At 40.3% G+C, this 19,742-nt stretch overlaps 1 protein-coding gene across 1 annotated transcript in view; it reads left to right on the top strand.

Annotated features, from left to right (window-relative positions):
* The window catches only part of nfxl1 (nuclear transcription factor, X-box binding-like 1), a 98,839-nt gene that overhangs the window by 45,374 nt on the left and 33,723 nt on the right, over positions 1 to 19,742 (top strand). The window contains exon 16 of the mRNA XM_059989147.1: positions 11,376 to 11,513. Coding sequence (XP_059845130.1) covers positions 11,376 to 11,513 — 138 coding nt within the window. The remainder of the gene's footprint in view (positions 1 to 11,375; positions 11,514 to 19,742) is intronic.

Genomic DNA, 19,742 nt, shown 5'->3' with positions numbered 1-19,742 from the left:
TAGGAATGTTTGTAAAAGAATAGGTTTTCCTGCGCTTTGAAGTCCTACTTGTGGAATAAACATGAAAATAATTGTGGACATGCTTGTGTCTCTCTCAATTCTGCTACTTTTTCCACAGTTTGGTTAAAGTCTAATTTGACCCAAATTTGCCCTTTTTCATGAGGTTACATTCAAAATATTGTCAGAAAGAGCTTTGGACAGTGAACCCAGAGTTGGGGGAATCTCTGATTTTAGTTTACAAACTAAAATACTGGAAATTAATATATTGCTTACTAAAGCACGTCTTATACAACTAGAGCGAGGTAGTTATAATATTTTTAGTTTTGATTAGATCAATTTCGATATCACATATATTGAGACACAGTGAAATGCATCATTTGCTTTAATAGCCAACATTACCTAAGGAAGTGCTGGAGGTGTGCCAACATAGCATGCCCACAATGTTCAGCAGAAGAACATAAGCAACCACAGACCAACAGCAACAAAACACCAAAAACAGCATAACAAGATCTTCCATGAGGAAAAAATTCAAACAACACACACACAAAATGCTGGTGAAACATAGCAGGCCAGACTGCATCTATAGGGAGAAGCACTGTCGACGTTTCAGGCTGAGACCCTTCGTCAGGACTAACTGAAGGGAAAGATACTAAGAGATTTGAAAGTAGTGGGGGGAGGGGGAAATGCAAAATGATAGGAGAAGACCGGAGGGGGTGGGATGAAGCTAAGAGCTGGAAAGGTGATTGGTGAAAGTGATACAGAGCTGAAGAAGGGAAAGCATCATGGGACAGGAGGCCTCAGGAAAACGAAAGGTGGGAGGGAGCACCAGAGGGAGATGGAGAACAGGCAGATTGATGGACAGAGAGAAAAAAAGTAAACAACTAAATATGTCATGGATGGGGTAAGAACAGGAGGAGGGGCATTAACAGTAGAGAAGTCAATGTTCATGCCATCAGGTTGGAGGCTACCCAGCTGGTATATAAGATGTTGTTTTCCATGTCCCATTCCCATTCTGTTATGTCTATCCATGGCCTCTTCTACTATCAAGATGAAGCCACACTCAGGTTGGAGGAACAACACTTTATATACCGGCTGGGTAGCCTTTGTGGTGTTTCTGTGCTGATTGAGATTGTGGAGATGTTGCTAATCTGAAATAACTGGGCTCTACAAGTGAGGAAATCGAAGATACATTTCCACAAGAAGACCTTGGAGCTTATTGGTGAGCCTTGAGGGGATGATGGTATTGAATGTTGAGTTGTAGTTGACATCTTTGCTGTTTAGATGTTCCAGGTTTGAAAGAAGAGCCAATGCGATGGTATCTGCCATTGACCTGTTGATTCGGTAGCACATATAAGTAGCTCCTCAGGCAGAAGTTGGTATGTTTTATACCAACCTCTCTAAACACTTAATCGTCGTGGATGTAAGTGCTACTAGCTGATAGTCATTGAAGCTACCATGTTCTTCTTGGGCACTGGTATAATTGAAGCCTGCTTGAAGCAGGTGAGTAACTCAGATTGCTGAAGTGAGACGGTAAAGATCTCAGTAAACTCTCCAGCCCAGGGGTGGGCAAACTTTTTGACTTGTGGGCCACAAAGGGTTCTAAAATTTGACAGGGGGGCCGGAACAGGAGCAGATGGATGGAGTGTTTTGGTAATACACCTCATAAGAGAAAATAAAATATCATGGGATATGTAGAAAACATGTGCTTTAATTTCAATTGAAAATGAACAAATGCATTACAACAAAATATCTGTCTTTGAAGTCCCATGGTATTTAGCTATTTATTGAAATGACTTTTAAAACACTGAAAATTAAATGAATAAAATACAGCTTTTTTTAATAGTAACAGTTATTATTTTTAAGCACTGAAAATTCTGTTATCCTTCAAGATATTATCATCATCACTCTCCTCCTGCCTGTCTTTATTTCAAAAACGGTAGGAGATGCAGGTCTACTTGTCCTGCTCCTTCTTATTCAATTGTCCCCTGTGCCAAAACCCAACAACGACCAGCACAAGGACAGAAAAGTGACAGCGCGCCAGTATGCGGAGCGCGTTATTTGATCTGGAGCGCATTTTTTATTTTGAGAACGTACATGCACCTGCGCACTACTCATGTCCATCACTTAACAGAAATGACATGTAACATGTAAGGCTTATTGAAAAAAATATTTTCAAATGCATTTTTTACATAACACAACGAAGAAACTTATTTTTAATTTCAGTGGGAACAGTGTTGTTGGTCTCCCTTTTAGCCAGTGCATCAAAGTCTGGATTTAGTTTTGTTGTGGCGATTCTCAGGATGGATCTGAGGTGTTGGTCAGTTAACTTGGATCTGTGGCTGGCTTTGTTGATGTTCATGACGTTGAACGCCTGTTCACAAATAGGTCGAGCTGAACAAAGAGTAAAGCGCAAATGTGGAGTAAAACGCTGCACCTCAACAAAGGTCAATGTGTAGCGGTGTGCTACATGCAGCGCTAAAATTACGACACGGAGTCGGTAACTGCAGTCGAAGAAAAAAACTTTATTCGAAATCCCCAGCCTCACTTTTAAGCCTCCCTCAACCTGCCCCCCCCCCCCCCCCGTGGCGCAGAGGCTCCAAAGCTCTGTGCTCACAAATCCCCGCAGGCTATCTCCCTTAGCCGGAACACTGGCTAATTGTGAGCCAGTTCGGATGTGCCAGGAAATAGGTCGCCACAAATGTATATAGAGTGCGTCATCTATTAGGAAAACGCCAGAATTGCGGGGGAAAAAGTTAACAAGGTTTATTAATATAATTTCATCAAGTTCTGCGGGCCGGATTAAAAAGCTTAACAGCCCGCATATGGCCCCTGGGCCGTAGTTTGCCCATGCCTGCTCCAGCCAGTTGATCAACACAGGTTTTTAGTACTTGGCCAGGTACTCCATCTGGGCAGGATGCTTTTCCTGAAGGCTTTCGGAGACTCAAATCTTAGGAACATCAGAGTTAAGGTAGTTAGTAATGTTTCCTCTGTGTTTTGACAGTCAATGCAAGCATAGAAGGTATTGAGCTGATCTGGAAGCAAAACCCTTTTGTCACCTATGTTGTTTGACTAAACTTTATAAGAGGAGACAGTGTTTAAGCCCTGCCACAACTGTTGAGCACCCTTCATTGATTCAAGTTGAGTCTGGAATTGGTTTTTCTGAGATCGGAGCTGGACCTATTATAATTTTCTTGGTCACCAAACTTCAATGCCTCTGATCTGGCCCTGAGCAGATTGTGGATCTCATAGTTCATCCAGGGCTTCTGGTTGGGGAAGACTCTGAATGGTTTTGTGGGGACACATTCATCTGCAACTGTTTTAATAATGTCTATGCCACCCATGGTGTATTCATTCAGATCCCTAGATGAGTCATTGAACACAGCCCAGACCGCTGACTGGAGACAATCCAGTAGCCGTTTGTTTACCTCCCATGACCACCTAATCTCTGGAGCTTTGCTCTTCAGTCTCTGCCTGTGTGGAGTTAGAAGGATAGCCAAATGATACAATTTAACAAAATGTGGTCTGGGCATGGAATGGTAGGTATTTCTTATCTTAGTATAACTATGTGTGTATATCCTGTGCTTATGCTACAATCGGTTTTACTTCTAGGGAGACTACTAAATCAGTAGCTGAAGGATATCACTAGGAAGTAATTTTGAAGTGTTTCGCCACTATTCAAGTGATTAAAACCAGTAGGTAATAAGAAGGAATCACTTGAGACATCATAAATTCTAGAGTTCATCTTGACTTGCTCCTGTCTGTACACTGTGGCGAACATTGTTGCTGACCTGCCCCAGTGGTGAGACAGAATGTAAGCAAAAATTTTGATAAAGGAGTCGTGAGATTTTGGCAAAATGTTAGGTTTCTCAGAGTATGTGTCAGACTGTTATTTTATCAGTTTATAGAATGTTGAAAGTTTGTAAAGAAGGCTTTGCAAGATTGATTGAGCTTATATTTGATACTGAAGTAAGTAACAGTTGTATATCCATTTGATGTGTTTGATGTAATTGGTGGTCTGCAAGGCCATTCAGAGAGGCTTTCGTTTTAATTTATTGTCACCAAACAATTGATACTAGAGCGTACAATCATCACAGCGATATTTGATTCTGCGCTCCGCGCTCCCTGAAATACAAGTTGAAGTAAATATAATAAAAATTTAAATTATAAATCATAAACTTGGTTGATCCAAGATGGCGGCGTGACACAGCTTGCAGCGGCCACTCCAGAGCTGATTATCTGTTATGTGTGAAGCGGGGTGCCATGCGCAATCATAATCAGTTGAAAACTGACGTGGGAGCATGGAGGAACATCTGGAAATCTCCAGGAAGACCTTCTTTGTTGCTGCTGCTGCTGTGAGGTCTGGGTCTCTGCTGGAAAGAACAGGCCCCCAGTCCTTGGGGTTGTGTTGCCGGTGGCCGTTGGTGGGGGCATCTTAATATGCTCGGCAGAGGATGGTGCTCGGAGAAGCTGTGCCGGAAGAGATGGTCGAGGCTTGATGGACTCAGAATCCGCTGTGGTCAGGTGGCTTTCACTGTGTGCTGTGTCTGCAAGGCTGGGTTCGACGGAGCTTTCATTGCTGCGTCAGCAAGGCTGAGTCGGGCGGTGCCGTGGAAGTCCATAGCGGGGGTATTCCCTTCTGTCGCCGGTGTGGGATGATGAGTCAGTCGGGACCCTGAGGACTTGTGAAAACTGTGTGATGGTTTCTTTCGAACTTAGTCTTTTAACATCTTTGGACTATTTTTACTGTGCCCATGGTCTTTTTTTTTTATCAATTATGCTATTGTTTGCACTGTTGTAACTATATGGTTTTGTGCAGGTCTTGTAGCTTTAGTTTTTGGTCTTGTTTTGTCTGGTGGTTTTGGAGCTCCTTTCTGGGGAACGTGCTAAGATGGTAGCGCGATATTAATACACATCAGCCTCTCTGGACTCTAGATTGGGGATTGCCAAATGTTATGTGGATTTTCTGGTGTAGTCTGTTTTGTCATATGCTTTTGTGATATCATTCTGGAGGAACGTTGTCTCATTTTTTTAACTGCATTGCATTTATGGTTTCTAAATGACAATAAACTGAATCTGAATAATTAGAAAATAGAAAAGGGAAAGTAAGGTAGTGCAAGTCAGGTCTGGATATTTGGATGGTACGGCCCAGATCCGGGTCAGGATCCATTCAGCAGTCATATCAAAGTTGGAAAGAAGCTGTTCCCAAATCTGGCCGTATGAATCTTCAAGCTCCTTTACCTTCTCCTGGAGGGAAGAGGGACAAAACGTGTGTTGGTTGGGTGGGTCATGTCCTTGATTATCCTGGCAGCACTGCTCCGACAGCGTGCGGTGTAAAGTGAGTCTAAGGATGGAAGATTGGTTTGTGTGATGTGCTGGGCTATGTTCATGATCTTCTGCAGCTTCTTCTGGTCTTGGACAGGACAACTTTCATACCAGGTTGTGATGCACCCTGGAAGAATGCTTTCTACGGTGCATCTATAAAAATTAGTGAGGGTTTTGACACATTGCCTTATATTTGCATTTGCATGCAAGTCATATAGGGTAAGGATGGTATATTTGGGGTAAGGAAGCCACAAAGCAAAAGTCATGCAAAAAGTATTATCAGCAGCTACTTTACAGAACTAAATTTGGAACGGTGGTTTTGCTCTGAAATTGCTGAATGTTCAGGGATGCCAGGTATGGCAAACAATTCTGTTTGTTGAATCCAGGGCAATGAAAGATGCAATATGCTTGTTGGTACATTAAGGCACTGATGTTCACTTTTATTGGGCTTTTGGAAATATATGAGATGATGGGGAAAGTGTTAAAATAGCAAGGGGGTAGAGAATTAGTGTAGTCGGCAAAGTGAAGGATTGTGATTAGGTTTATGCATTTATTGCATGTTTTAATGTACCAATCATGTAATCTGTTGTCCCAGTTTTGTGTTTTGTGCTTGTTTAGTTTGCAGGGGCAAATCCTGAGTTGTGCTCTCTTGCACACTCATACCCCATTTTCGCATCCTGATGAACAGTATCTTGTTTTCCATTGGCCTGTTTAGCAATTTCTGACCATAAGCAATGTCTATAGGAACTCCAAAGAAAATTCTTTCATCCTTTGAGCTGGTTATCCCCATTCAGTTACATCTGTGATGATATTCTTATTAATTGGTGTTGGTAGAAATTGGTTCGTTTCTACCATTGTTAATGAAAGTCGTGGAAGATAAAGTTATGAATTTTAGATTATATTCCTATATCCTCAATTCCCAACCAGCAGAGTTGTATTCCCTATAAACTTGCAATTCTTCTTGACACTTTGAAGTTCAATCAAATCACAACTTAAGCTGGTCAGTTCAAGAAAGTACAACCCTAATTTCTGTAATATTTTCTTCCAGTTCAACTTGTAGGATCCAAATTTCTCATCCTAGTTGATATGTGGTTCTCCTTCCTTAAAATATTTTTGGCAAAGACTAATTAGAAGGTTTTGGAATCAGGGTTAATGTAATTGTAAGATGACTTACAGAAATCGGTGCAAGAGAATCTGTATTGTGCACATTCTACAAGCACTTTAGATCATTTTCAGTGGCATTGTAAGCACCTCTCCTTAAGAGGTGCCTAAATCTCTGGACTTCTGTAGTTTCTGGTTTATATCTTTTAGAGTCATAGAACACTGCATCCCAGAAACAGACCCTTCAGCCCATCTTATCCATGCCAAACCATTAATTTGCCTAGTCCCAAACAGCTTGTACCTGGACCATAGCCTTTCATACCCCTCCCATCTATGTACTGTATCCAAATTTCTTTCAAATACTGAAATGGACTCCATATCCACCACTTGCACCTCGCATCTCACTACCGTCTGAGTGAAGAAGCTCCCCCTCATTTATCCCTGAAACATTAAAAGTAATGTTTAATATTAATAGAGGAGGATACACATCATCAAAATTAATATTTTTCAGTTCCAGCATTATCCACAGAAGCTTTCTCTTCACTCTGGTGCAACTACAATGCAACCAGATCTCTATGCAGTACTCTAAGGAATGGTCCATATTACCTATGGATACAGTACTCCAAATTAGGACTCAACAATGTCTTATCCAATTTCAACATGACATCCCAACTCCTGTAGTCAGTGCATTGATTTATGAAGGCCAGTGTGCCAAAAACACTTTTTTTATGATACTATCTGCCTGTGACACAATTTCCAAAGAATTTTGAATCTGTATTCCCAGATTCCTCTGCCCTACCACTCACCTACTATGGCTGGTCCTCCCAAAGTGCAACTCCTCACACTTGTCTGTATTAAATATCATCTGTAGTTTTTCAGCCCATTTCACCAGCTGGTCCGAACCCATCTATGAGCTTTGTTTTATACCCTTCTTCACTGTCCACTACACCACCAATTTTGGTGTAATTTGGTTTAGCACATTATTATCCACATCAGTGGACCTATCGCCGATACTTGCAGGACTCCACTAATTGCAGTCAGAGAGGCAACCATCTACAGCGACTCTGATTTCTTCAGCGAAGCAATGTCTAATCCAATTTGCTACCTCATCTTAAATCCCATGTGATTGAACCTTCTTGACCTATCTCTTTTGTGCGACCTCATCAAAGATCTTGCTAAAGTCCATGTAGACAGTAGGCTTAACAACATTCTCCATAACCACTGCACTATCTGTTCTGGGGCTCTGGTTCCCATCTCCCTGCAATTCTAGTTTTAAACTCTCTCCCCCCCCCACCCCCCACCCCCGTGCAGCGCTAGCAAACCCCAGTTCAAACACTTTTGGGAAAAGGTTTTGCTTTATATATACTTGTTTTACCTTGTAGGTGGATGATGGTATGTATTTGAAAGTGACTTGCCACTGTTTTGTCCCCTTGCTCACTGATTTGTTTTGTAATTCAGTGTCTTCATCTACAAATGCTACCTGTTCAGCATTTTACATTCTTATTAGCTATTTGACACAATCCCATCTGAGTTATTGAAAATGTTAAATAATTGGAAATTTGTCTCTCAATGATTATTGTAAACCATTGCTTGTTAAGTACCTTGGCAAAAATGCTAATATTTTTAGGAAGGCTGTATGAATATATTGCAAAAGGGTAACCGTAACTTTGTTTTGTGTCTGAATTTCATGCATGCAACTTAATTTAATGTTAACTTAATTTGTTGCTGATTTTAAATAATTTTTTAAATCAATGAGCTGAATTTTTTTTATCAACTATTTATGTTTTTGTCTCAGGACCTACTGCCAATATTTTTATTATACGGCTGTAATACTAAAGAGTATTTTTATTTTCAAAGGAAGGAAGTATGGAAGTTATGATTGTAGTAAATGATAAAAACAGGAGTATTTAAGAGCTAAAAAGCAGCTGAAACTTTTGGAAGTTCTCTAGTTCACCTTGGCACAGCACAGTCTAAAGGGATTTCATAGTTCTAATGACTGCTTCCTAATGGTACAGACTTCATATTTTTATTGCCCCTTAAAATATTTGGAATGAATTATGCCAAAACAGAATAGTAGGTTTTGGGGTGGAGAGAATATGATATCTGTCCTATATTTTTATTTTACTGTTATTGAAAACCATTATAGCTTGTATATGTATTCTTGGTATGATTATACATATTTCTTTCATGTGCACCATTTTCACTATCATCCTAAAATATTGATTTGTAGGTCAGTTGACTACTGTGCACTGTAGGTATTAAAGAGAAGTGAAAGGACACTTGGAGGGAAGTCGAGAATACTTATGAGAGAGAATAAGTTATAGGGAAATATGTGGAGGCTTTGAAGTGACGTGTATGCTCAGGTATGACTAGATTTGAGTGGCCAAATGGTTGTCGTCATTTTTAAAAAAATGAAACTGTCATGACAATTCTATCTTTAGAAAGAAAGCATCTCTTAGGAAGCTAAGGCCAAAGGATTCACTCTTCCAACTGACGTTATTTCATGTTGGTATCATTCATTTCCAGAAGACTAGAATGTAGAAGTAAATATGTATAAAGTGTTGGTGAGACCACATTTTGGAATATTGTGAGCTATTTTGGACCCTGTATTTATGGAAAGATGTGCTGGCCCTGGAGAAGGTCCAGAGGCATTCATAAGAATAATCCCAGGAACAAAAAGTTTAACATATGAGGAGTGTTTGTCTCTGTATCTATTAGATAGAGTTCAGAAGAATGAGTGGTCTCTTTGAAACCTGCTAGATACTGAAAGGCCCAGATAGGGTGGACATGGAGAGGATGTTTTCATCAGTAGAAGAGCATGGTATCAGATGGCACAGCCTCAGAATAAAAGGATGTCCTTTTAAAACTTAAATAAGGAGGAATTTCTTCAGTATATCTGTCAATTTATTGCCACAGAAGACTGAACGCCATGTCTTAGGGTGTTCTTAAGGCAGGGATTGATAGAATCTTGATTGGTAATGGGGGGGTTGATTATGGTTATGGGGATGAAGCAGTAGAATGGGTTGGCAAAAATTCAGTCATGGCAGACATTCAATTGGCCAAATATCTTAATTCTCCTATCTCTTTTGAATGTCAACATTTTGAAAGGCCGCATACTTTCCTGAAATCCTGGAAAGAAAGTTGATGATTGCAAATTTTCCCACTACATCTGTGTTGCATGTAAAATTTGTAGTTCCCCTTTGAAAATAATACTTGCTGCCACAATGAGTCAAAAAGGTAGAAACAGCGCTGGGCAGGGTGTTGATGTGTAGGAAAGGGTCAAGGGGATAAAAGTAACCAGCCTTAAGCTGATTTTTAGAAAATAAGTATTGTTTGAATGGAAAGACAAGGTGTGGTGAACTACATATACCTGTCTGGACACGCCCCCTGCTGACTGCTCCTGTGGCTCCTCCCACAAACCCCTGTATAAAGGTGATCAAGGCCTGAGCCCGGGCTCTCAGTCTCCAGGATGTAGTATGGTGGTCACTCACTGCTTGTTCCTTCTTCCAGTCAATAAAAGCCGATATCTCGCCTTATGTCTCAGAGTGAGTTTTTGATGGTGCATCACAAGGGAAAAGAATGTAACTGTGAAATAATGGTATGATCAACTTGGGTTTAGCTTGGGAGAAGTCCTTTTAATGTTGGTTCTCTATCTTTCCAGTGAATTTTGCTGGGATGGTGTTAGTAGCTTTCCAATGCCTTGAGATATATGTAGTCTGTAGCTCAGCAACGAGCAAGGGAGTAGGGATCATTGCTACATGGTCATTTGTGTGCTTTAGTAGAGCACAATGAAGTGGCAGACAAACTCTTAGCATTTTGTGCCAGTCTTTGTGGAAGATGCCAGCAGTATGCGAGAAGTTTGAGAGTGTCGGGGGCAGGAGTGAGTGTAGTTGCTATTATTAAGGAGAAGGTGCTTGAAAAATTGAAAGGTCTGAAGGTGAATAAGTCATCTGGACCAGATGGACTGCACCCCAGGGATCTGAATAATGTAGCCAAAGAGATTGTTGAGGCAACTAGTAGTGTTCTTTCAAGAATGAGAAGTTTCTTGAATTGTTCTGGAGGACTGGAAAATACAAATGTCACTCCAATCTTGAAGGGAGGGAAGCAGAAAAGGTGCAAAGGGACGTGGGAGTCCTTAAGGCAAACTTGCAGGTTGAATTGGTAAGGAAGACAAATGTAATGCTAACATTAATTTTGAGAGGGCCAGAATATAAAACTATGTAATGCTAAAGATTTATAAGACATAAGATTTGCCCCTCCAGAAGAAAGAGTTAATTAACTGGCCATCTCTTGCCTAATGTAGAACACTCAGTATATCTATGTTAGTTTCAAAGCATCACTTTAGAAGTACTGCTATTTCACATCCTGAGCTTCACATAAGTTTACTATGTGTTGGATATTAGGGTAGCCATTACACTAGCAAGATGATGCAAGGTAGACCAAACTGACTGGATACCGGGGATTAGTACTTGCACATAAAGAATAAGGAGGGGATCCATGCCACTCCCACTCAAACATGTGTATGCCCTTTCACATCCTACCCTGGCTACTAGCCCTGGTGCATACCAGTCCCCAGCTCTGGCTACAAACCTATCAAGCTCAAACCCCTATATTTACCCACCTAACTACCTGTTCTTTTCTTGAAGCTGCCACACAGCAAACCATACTCATTACAGCTGGCTCTAACAGCACACCCGACCCATATTGCCAATCCTTGACTCTGGCCATCTTTGTACAGTGCTACACTTACCAAGGGGTACCTTTGAGCTAACTTACACAGGCGTACAGCTGAAATAATTTTGAAGTTATTTGAAGGTTTCAAAATGTATATGATTTGATTTTTACAGGGAAATTATCTAATTTAATTGGAAGTACTTCTTCCTCGTACATTACTTAATTTAAAGTTTTCCTTGGTTATAAGACAGCTATGATGTATGATTATTTTCTTTCAGATAACCCCTTTACTTTGTCATGCGGCAGAGCCATATTCCTGTAAAAGGCCATGTGGACGACGCTTGGCCTGTGGGAATCACACGTGTGCGTTAGAATGTCATGCAATCACCTTCCTGGATGGAAATGATGAACAGCAGGTAATAAATCCATTCAGAGTATATTTTTCTATTCTGTGAAATCATCTGTAAAACTTATGAGGTTTTACTTCTGGTAAATTTCCTTTATTTTCAACTTTTTTCAAACATGCTCTCCAGAGTGAGAATTTACCACTACATCTAACTTAGTAAGCTTCTCAGTAGCATTCACGTCTTGCAAACGTAAATGCTCTTTCTCTAGCTTCACGTCAAAACTAATGAGTGGAAGCAATCTTTGAACTGAATACAATGTAATGCTATTGTCTTTGTCTAATTCCTTCTGAATTTTGATAAAACTAAAGCTTGATTATCTAGAGCTTCACTTATTGGCACTTTTCATTAACTGGCATTTCAGAGGTAAGGCTTCAAATTGTTCAAATGGTTCAATTTATTAGAGAATGTATACAGTATACAACCTGAAATACTTGTCTTCGCAGACAAGCCTAAGTACCTGGTCGACGGGAGTGCCTGAGCAAGTCTAAGTACCTGGTTAAACAGGGTGCCTAAGTAAATGTTGGAGTAATGCCATGGGAGCAAACGTTTACAGGCTTCCCCCGCTATCTGAAAGTAGAGCATTCCTATGAAACCTTTCATAAGCCAAAATGGCGTAAAGCGAAGAAGCAGTTACCATTAGTTTGTATGGGGAAAATTCTTGAGCGTTCCCAAACCCAAAAAATAACCTACCAAATCATACCAAACAGCACTTAAAACCTTGTATAACACTAACGTATAGTAAAAGCAGGAATGAAATGATAAATACACAGACTGTATAAAGTAGAAATAATGTATGTACAGTGTAGTTTCACTTATCAGAATTGGTATTTAGCCAAAAACCGATTTGTAGAAAAAAAATCGGCACGTACACACATGTGCGCACACCTGCCCGTGCAAGGCTTCACGGTCATGGTAGTCTTTCTCGGGGTAAACACAAGTCTAAAGTGGGTGCCTTTTTTCATAAAAGCGAAAATCCTCTTTGGATTTCTTTCGATTAGCGAAAACAGGTACTAATGTAGGTCTTTCATAAAAGTAAAGTGACGTAAAGCGAACTTTCGTAAAGCGGGGGACATCTGTATCCTCTATCATGATATGTTATTTATCTTGCCTGTGAAACCTGTAGTTCAGTATTTTATTCATTGTATTCTATATCCTTTGTTATGGATTTTAGGACATTGTAATTAATTCTGCAACATATACAACAAGCTGGAGGAACTCAGCAGGTCGGGCAGCATCTGTGGAAATGTTGACTGCTCGTTTCCACGGATGCTGCCTGACCTGCTGAGTTCCTCCAGCTTGTTGTACATGTTGCTTTGACCACAGCATTCTGCAGTGTACTTTGTAATTAATTCTGCAATTGGATTCTCAGCTTAATGATAGATAGCAGTCAGTATGGTCAGTGAAACATTTCTTCTCTGGCAATTGTATCTCAAGAAGTGAGGTCTACTCTCTATGCTCTTGACTGGCTAAGCACAACTCAAACACTGTACAGTGTAAATTATTAGGTGAAATCATTGGTAAAATATTTGGCAATGAGGAGGAGTTCAGGCTGGTTGAGTGGTGTTGCAGCAACAACCTCATTTTCATTAACAGCAGGACTAAGGAGGTGATTCTGGACTTCAGGAAGAGGAAGTTGAGAGAACGCACACCAGACCGTATTGCAGGGTCAGTGGTGAAAAGGCTGAACAGCTTTAAGTTCCTGAGTGTCAAAATCTCTGAGGAACTGTTCTGAGCCCAACAGATTAATACAATTATAAAGAAGGTGTGCTTCCGTTTCTTCTTTGTTGTGAGTTTGAGAAGATTTGTTATGTTACTAAAGACTTGCAAATTTCTGTCAATGTACAGTGGAGACTGTTCTGATTAGCTGTGTCACAGCTTGGAATAGAGGCTCCAATGCACAGGATTACAAGAAACTGCAAAGTGTTGTACATTCAGCCAGCTTCATCGCAAGAAGTCAGCAATCATTTAATACCCTCCTCATCTGGGTCATGCCCTCTTCACATTACTTTCAGGGAGGAGGTCTAGGAGCCTGAAGACCTACACTTAATGATTCAAGTACAGTTTCTTCCCCTCTGTCATATTTCTGAGCAGTCCATGAACACTACCTCATTGTTTTTTTTAATTCTATTTTGTACTTTATAGTATTATGTGTATCTTTGCATTGCACTGCTGCTGCAAAACAACAAATTTCACATCATACAGGTTGGTGAAAATAAACATGAGTCTGATTCGTGACTAATCAATATATTTGAATAAATGGGAGCATCTACCTTGTTTCCCATGGATCCTATATAGAAAAGCTGTATAAGCACTAAAAATACATTTCATTTCTTTTGCCTTTCTGTTCATGAAGCTATCAAGTTTACAAGTAATGACCTTTCTTCCCATAATTTATTCCGTCTGCATATTTTTTTGGTTATAAAGTAATTTTATCTCCAGTTCCAAAACATTTTTTGCTAGAGGTATTAAACTGACCTACTTGTACTTACAGAAGAGCTCCTTTTGAGATTTATAAAAGTTAATACATTTGCCATTCTTCTGATTTCCTCCACACAGCCACTGTAGAGTTTTGTTCATCTCCTTATCTGTATTACATAATATTTGTGATTTTCTAATTCATGGTATTTCCTCACTTGCAGACCCCCTTCACTTTTGATTGGCAAAATCTCCTCTGTGATCTCCATCAGCACAGGTGCACCACAAGGCTATGTGCTTAGCCCGCAACTCTACTTGCTTTACTCTAATGACTCCATTGTCGTAGACCAGATTAAAAATGGTGATGAATTAGCATGTAGGAAGGAGATTGAAAATTTTGCCGAGTGGCGCCATAACATCAGTCTCTTAATCAATATCAGTAAGACCAAAGAGCTGATTTTTGATGTCAGGAGAAGGAAACTAGAGGTTTAAGATCCAGTCTTCATTGGAGGATCAGAGGTGGAGAAGGTCAGCAACTTTAATTTCATCGGTGTTACTATTTTGGAGGACCTGTCCAGGGCTCAGCATGTAAGTGCAATTATGAAGAAAGCATGGCAGCACCTCTACTTCCTTAGGAATTTACGAAGATTTGGCATGACATCTAAAACTTTGACAAGTTCTATAGATGTTTAGTGGAGAGTATATTGACTGGCTGCCTGGTATATTCAAGCCTAGTATGGAAACATCAATGCCTTGAACAGAGAATCCTACAAAAAGCAGTGATTATGGTGCAGTCAATCATTGGTAAACACATTCCCACCAATGAGCATATCTACATGATACCTATCATCAGAGATTCATTTTCTTGCATGCATACTCAATAAATCCATAATAGAATAATAACCATAACAGAATGAATAAAGAATTACACCAACGTGGACGTTCAACCCCAGCATGTAAAAGGCAACAAACTGCAAATACAAAAAGAAAGAAATAATCATAATAAATAAACAATAACTATCAAGTACATGAGACAAAGAGTTCTTGAAAGGGTGTCCATTAGTTGTGGGAACAGTTCTATGATTGGGCAATTGAACTGAGTGAAGTTATCCCCTCTGGTTTAAAAGCCTGGCGACTGACATGTAATATGGCACCCTCACAAGATTTTCTGTCTCTCTCTGATGTGCTGATTCATCACCATTTTTGATTTGGCCTACAACAAAGGAGTTATCAGCAAACTTGAATATGGCATTAGGGCTGTGCTTAGCCACACAATCATGAGTATAAAGTGAGTAGAGCAGTGGGCTAAGTACACGGCAATGTGGTGCACCTATGCCGCTGGACATTGTGGAGGAGATACAAGACAGGAAATTGAGGATCCAATTGCACAAGGAAGGACTGAGGATATGATCTTGGAGCTTGTTGATTAACTTTGAGGCGATAATGGTATTGAATGCTGAGTTGTAGTTGACGTTTTTGCTATACAGCTATTCTGGGGTTGAATGAAGAACCAGTGTGATGCTATCTGCCATTGACCTGTTGATTTGGTAGACAAATTGGAGCACATCCAAGCAGCTTCTCAGGCAGAAGTTCATATGTTCCATACCGAGCTCTTAAAACACCTCATCACTGTGGATGTAAGTGTTACTGGACGATAGTCATTGAGGCAGCTTACCACATTATTCTCAGGCACTGATATAACTTAAGCCTGCCTGAAGTAGGTAGATAAATCAGACTGCTGAAATGAGAGTTTAAAGATCTCAGTGAACTCTCCAGCCAGTTGCTCACACAGGTTTTTAGTACTGGTCCAGGTAGCCCATCTGGGTTGGATGCTTTTCGTGAGTTCAGCTTCTTGAAGGCTGCTCACATGTTGGCCTTGGAGACTCAAATGACAGGATCATCAGGAGCTGTGGGAGTAATGGTTCCTCCATGTTTTGACAGTCAATGCGAGCATAGAATGCATTGAGCTCATCTGGACCACATAAATTTCTTGGTCACCAGACTTGAATGCTTCTAATGTGGCCCTCAGCAGATTGTGGATCTTATTGTTCATCCAGAGCTTTTGGTTGTGGAAGACTCTATAATTTTGTGGGTACACTCGTCGACAACTGTTTTAATAAAGTCCATTGCACCCATCATTCAGATATCTAGATGAGTTCTTGAACATGGCCCAGTCCACTGGAAACAATCCAATAGCTGCTACTTTGCCTCCCACGACCACCTTTGTTGTCCTAATCTTGGGTGCTTTGCTGTTTAGCCTCTGCCTGTATGGAGTTAGGAGAAGGACAGCTGAGTAATATAATTTACCAATATGTGGTCTGGGCATGGAATGGTAGGCATTTCTTATAATAACTGTGTGTGTATATTCTGTGCTTTATGCTTCAATCAGTTTTATTTCTTGGGAGACTACTGATTCATTAGCTGAAAGATATCACTAGGAAGTAATTTTGAAATGTTTCACCGCCAGTCAAGTGATTAAAACCAGTAGGTAATAAGAAGGAAGCACTTGAGACATCATAAATTCTGGAGTTCACCTTGACTTGCTCCTGTCTGTACACTGTGGCGAACATTGTTGCTGACTTGCCCTAGTGATGTGACAGAATGTAAACAAAAATTTTGATAGAGGCATTGTGGGATTTTGGCAAAATGTTAGGTTTCTCAAAGTATGTGTCAGACTGTTATTTTACCAGTTTGTAGACTGGCTTACCCAATTTGGGCAACTGTTGAAAGTTTGTAACGAAGGCTTTGCAAAATTGGTTGAGCCTATATTTGATACTGAAGTCAGTAACAGTTGTATATCCACATTTATTATGTTTTTAGATAACAATTTGTAATTGGTGGTCTGCAAGACCATTCAGAGAGGCATTAAGTTTGTCACATTGGCTTGTATTTGTACGTGTATAAAGGGTAAGGATGTTAGATTTTAAGGTAAGGGAACCACGAAGCAGAGGTCATACAAAAAATATTGAATGTTTACGGATGCCAGATATGGCAAGCTACTTTGATTGTTGAATCCAGAGCAATGAAAGGTGCAAGATGCTTGTTGGTACATTAAGGCATTGATGTTCACTTTTATTGGGCTTTTTGGAAATATGTGAGATGATGTGGAAGATGTTAAAGTATCAAGGGGGTAGTGAATTTATATGGTAGGTAAACTTAAGGAATTTAATTCGGTTTATGCATTTACTGCATGTTTCAATATATCAATCACGTAATCTGTTGTCCCAGTTTTGTGCATTGTGCTTGTTTAGTTTGCAGGGGCAAGTCTTGAGCTGTGCTGTCTTGCACACTCATACCCCATTTTAGCATCCTGATGAACAGTACCCTGTTTTTCCATTGGCCTGTTCGGCAATTTCTGACCATAAGTGATGGCTAAAGAACCTCCAAAGAAAATTCTTTCATCTTTTGAGCTGGTTATTCCCATTCAGTTAGATCTGTGATGATATTCTTATTAATTGGTATTGGTAGAAATTGGTTCATTTCTACCATTGTTAATGAAAGTCATGGAAGATAAAGTTATGGATTTTAGATTATGCCTATATCCTCAATATCCAACCCAGCAGAGTTCGATTCCCTATAAACTTGTAATTCTTCTTGACACTTCGAAGTTCAATCAAATCACAATTTAAGCTGGTCAGTTCAAGAAAGTACAACCCTAATTTCTGTAATATTTTTGTAACACTCGCTCTGCCTAGCGGCGTGTTCCCAGGGGTAATAACCCCCTACCCAGCCAAACTTTAGAACTCTTGGTTGGGTGGATGCTACGTAATGAGACCCCTATGTCAGATCAGTACCCCAAAATAACAAACAGTACACAATATGTGGTTAGACAAGTAAGATTTTATGACAGAGTGTCGGGCAACCCACTGACTCGTCAAGTCACGTCTTCTCTCTTCATCCTCCTCACGGCTTCTCCCCCAAAGCCCGCACAAACTAACAGCTTTAGACAGACAAGAAAGAATAACATCTCTCTCATTGGATAAAAGTCCCGTTATCAATATTTATAACCCAAACACGCTGCTACAGAAAACCCATTACCTCAGCAGTTAACATTACAGTGACGCCATTTTATTAGCCTTAACAGTTAACATAAAAAGAGAAACCCTTACATTTTCTTCCATTTTAATTCGTGGGATGCAAATTTCTCATCCTAGTTGATATGTAGCTCTCCTTTCTTAAAATTTTCTGGCAAAGGCTGCTTAGAAGGTTCTGGAATCAGGATTAATATAACTGTAAAATGACTTACAGAAATCAGTACAAGAGAATCAATGTATTGAGCACATTCTACAAGCACTTTAAATAATTTTCAGTGGCGTTTTAAGCACCTCTCCTTAAGAGATGCTGAAATCTCTGGACTTCTGTAGTTTCTGGTTGATAGCTTTTAGAGTCATAGAACACTACATCTCGGAAACAGACCCTTCAGCCCATCTTGTCCATGCCAAACCATTAATCTGCCTAGTCCCATCAGCTTGCACCTGAACCATAACCTCCCATCTATGTACTTATCCAAATTTCTTTAAAATGCTGAAATGGACCACTTCCACTGGCAGCTCATTCCACATTCTCACTACCCTCTGAAGAAGTTCACCCTCATGTTACCTTTATACATTAACTTTTATATTAATGTTTAATATTAATAGAGGAGGATACACATCCTCAAAATTAATATTTTCCAGTTCCAGCATTATCCACAGAAGCTACCTCTTCACTCTGGTGCAACCAGAATACAACCAGATCTCTATGCAGTACTCTAAGGAATGGTCCATGTTATTTAAGGACACAATACTCCAAATTAAGACTCACCAAAGTATTATCCAATTCAATAGGTACATTTAAAGTCCTGAAATATCCTGAAATTCTTTTTCTTCACAAACATCCATGAAAGTGCCCCAGAGAATGACAGTTAAATGTTAGAACCCCAAAGCTCCCCCATCCCACAGATAAGCAGCAAAGCAATGACTCCCCCCCCCCCACCAGCAAAAAAGCATCAGTGCCCCCCCCCCCAGTGAGAGCATCAATATAAATACAGACTCGCGGTATCCCAAAGACTACTCATTCACCCAGTAATTCGACATACCACAGGCGCTCGCTCTCCCTCGTAAGGGGTAAAAGAGGTGTCTCCGTTTCCCAGTGAGAGGGGAGACATAACAAAACAACTGGCTGACTTATGGTGTTGAAAGTCTGTTGCATTGCCTTTTCTGAACTCTGTGCTGCTGACCAACATCAAGTCTGTTGCCTCTGATCTTCCTTGTACTCCCTCAACACAGCAGATGGTGGCAACAGCGGTGCAGCTTTGAATCCACCCGCTGCCAGTGCTACAGAAATCCTGCATCCTGAAGGTGCGCTAGTTTTCTAGGCTGCGTCTTTGGCATGTTGAAAAGTGGCTGGTCGTGAGGCCCTGTGAGTGGTCCCATTCCACAAAGAACTGAAGTCAAAGCGTAATTCCAGGTCAGGGTCTTCACAAGAACCTTGAAAGAGAAAAAAAGGGATATCAAAGTTAGAAATCAAGCTGTTTCCAAAGATGCCAGCAAAGGATTTGCTGTTTAGCGCCATCATCACTTCGCTCTACCCCCTTCAACATAATTTCCCAACTTCTGTACTTGTTACATTTATTTATGAAGGCCAATGTGCCAAAGACATTTTTTTATGACCGTAACTACCTGTGATGCCATTTCCAAAGAATTCTGAAACTGTATTCCCAGATCCCTCTGTTCTACCACACTCTTCAGTGCCCTACCGCTCTCTGTGTAAGGCCTACCATGGCTGGTTCTCCCAGAATGCAGCACCTCATACTTGTCTGCATTAAACTCCATCTGCCATTTT

Source organism: Hypanus sabinus, chromosome 14 (assembly GCF_030144855.1).
Source record: "Hypanus sabinus isolate sHypSab1 chromosome 14, sHypSab1.hap1, whole genome shotgun sequence".
NCBI classification, from domain to species: Eukaryota; Metazoa; Chordata; class Chondrichthyes; order Myliobatiformes; family Dasyatidae; genus Hypanus; species Hypanus sabinus.
This window is presented reverse-complemented; position numbering and strand designations above follow the sequence as displayed.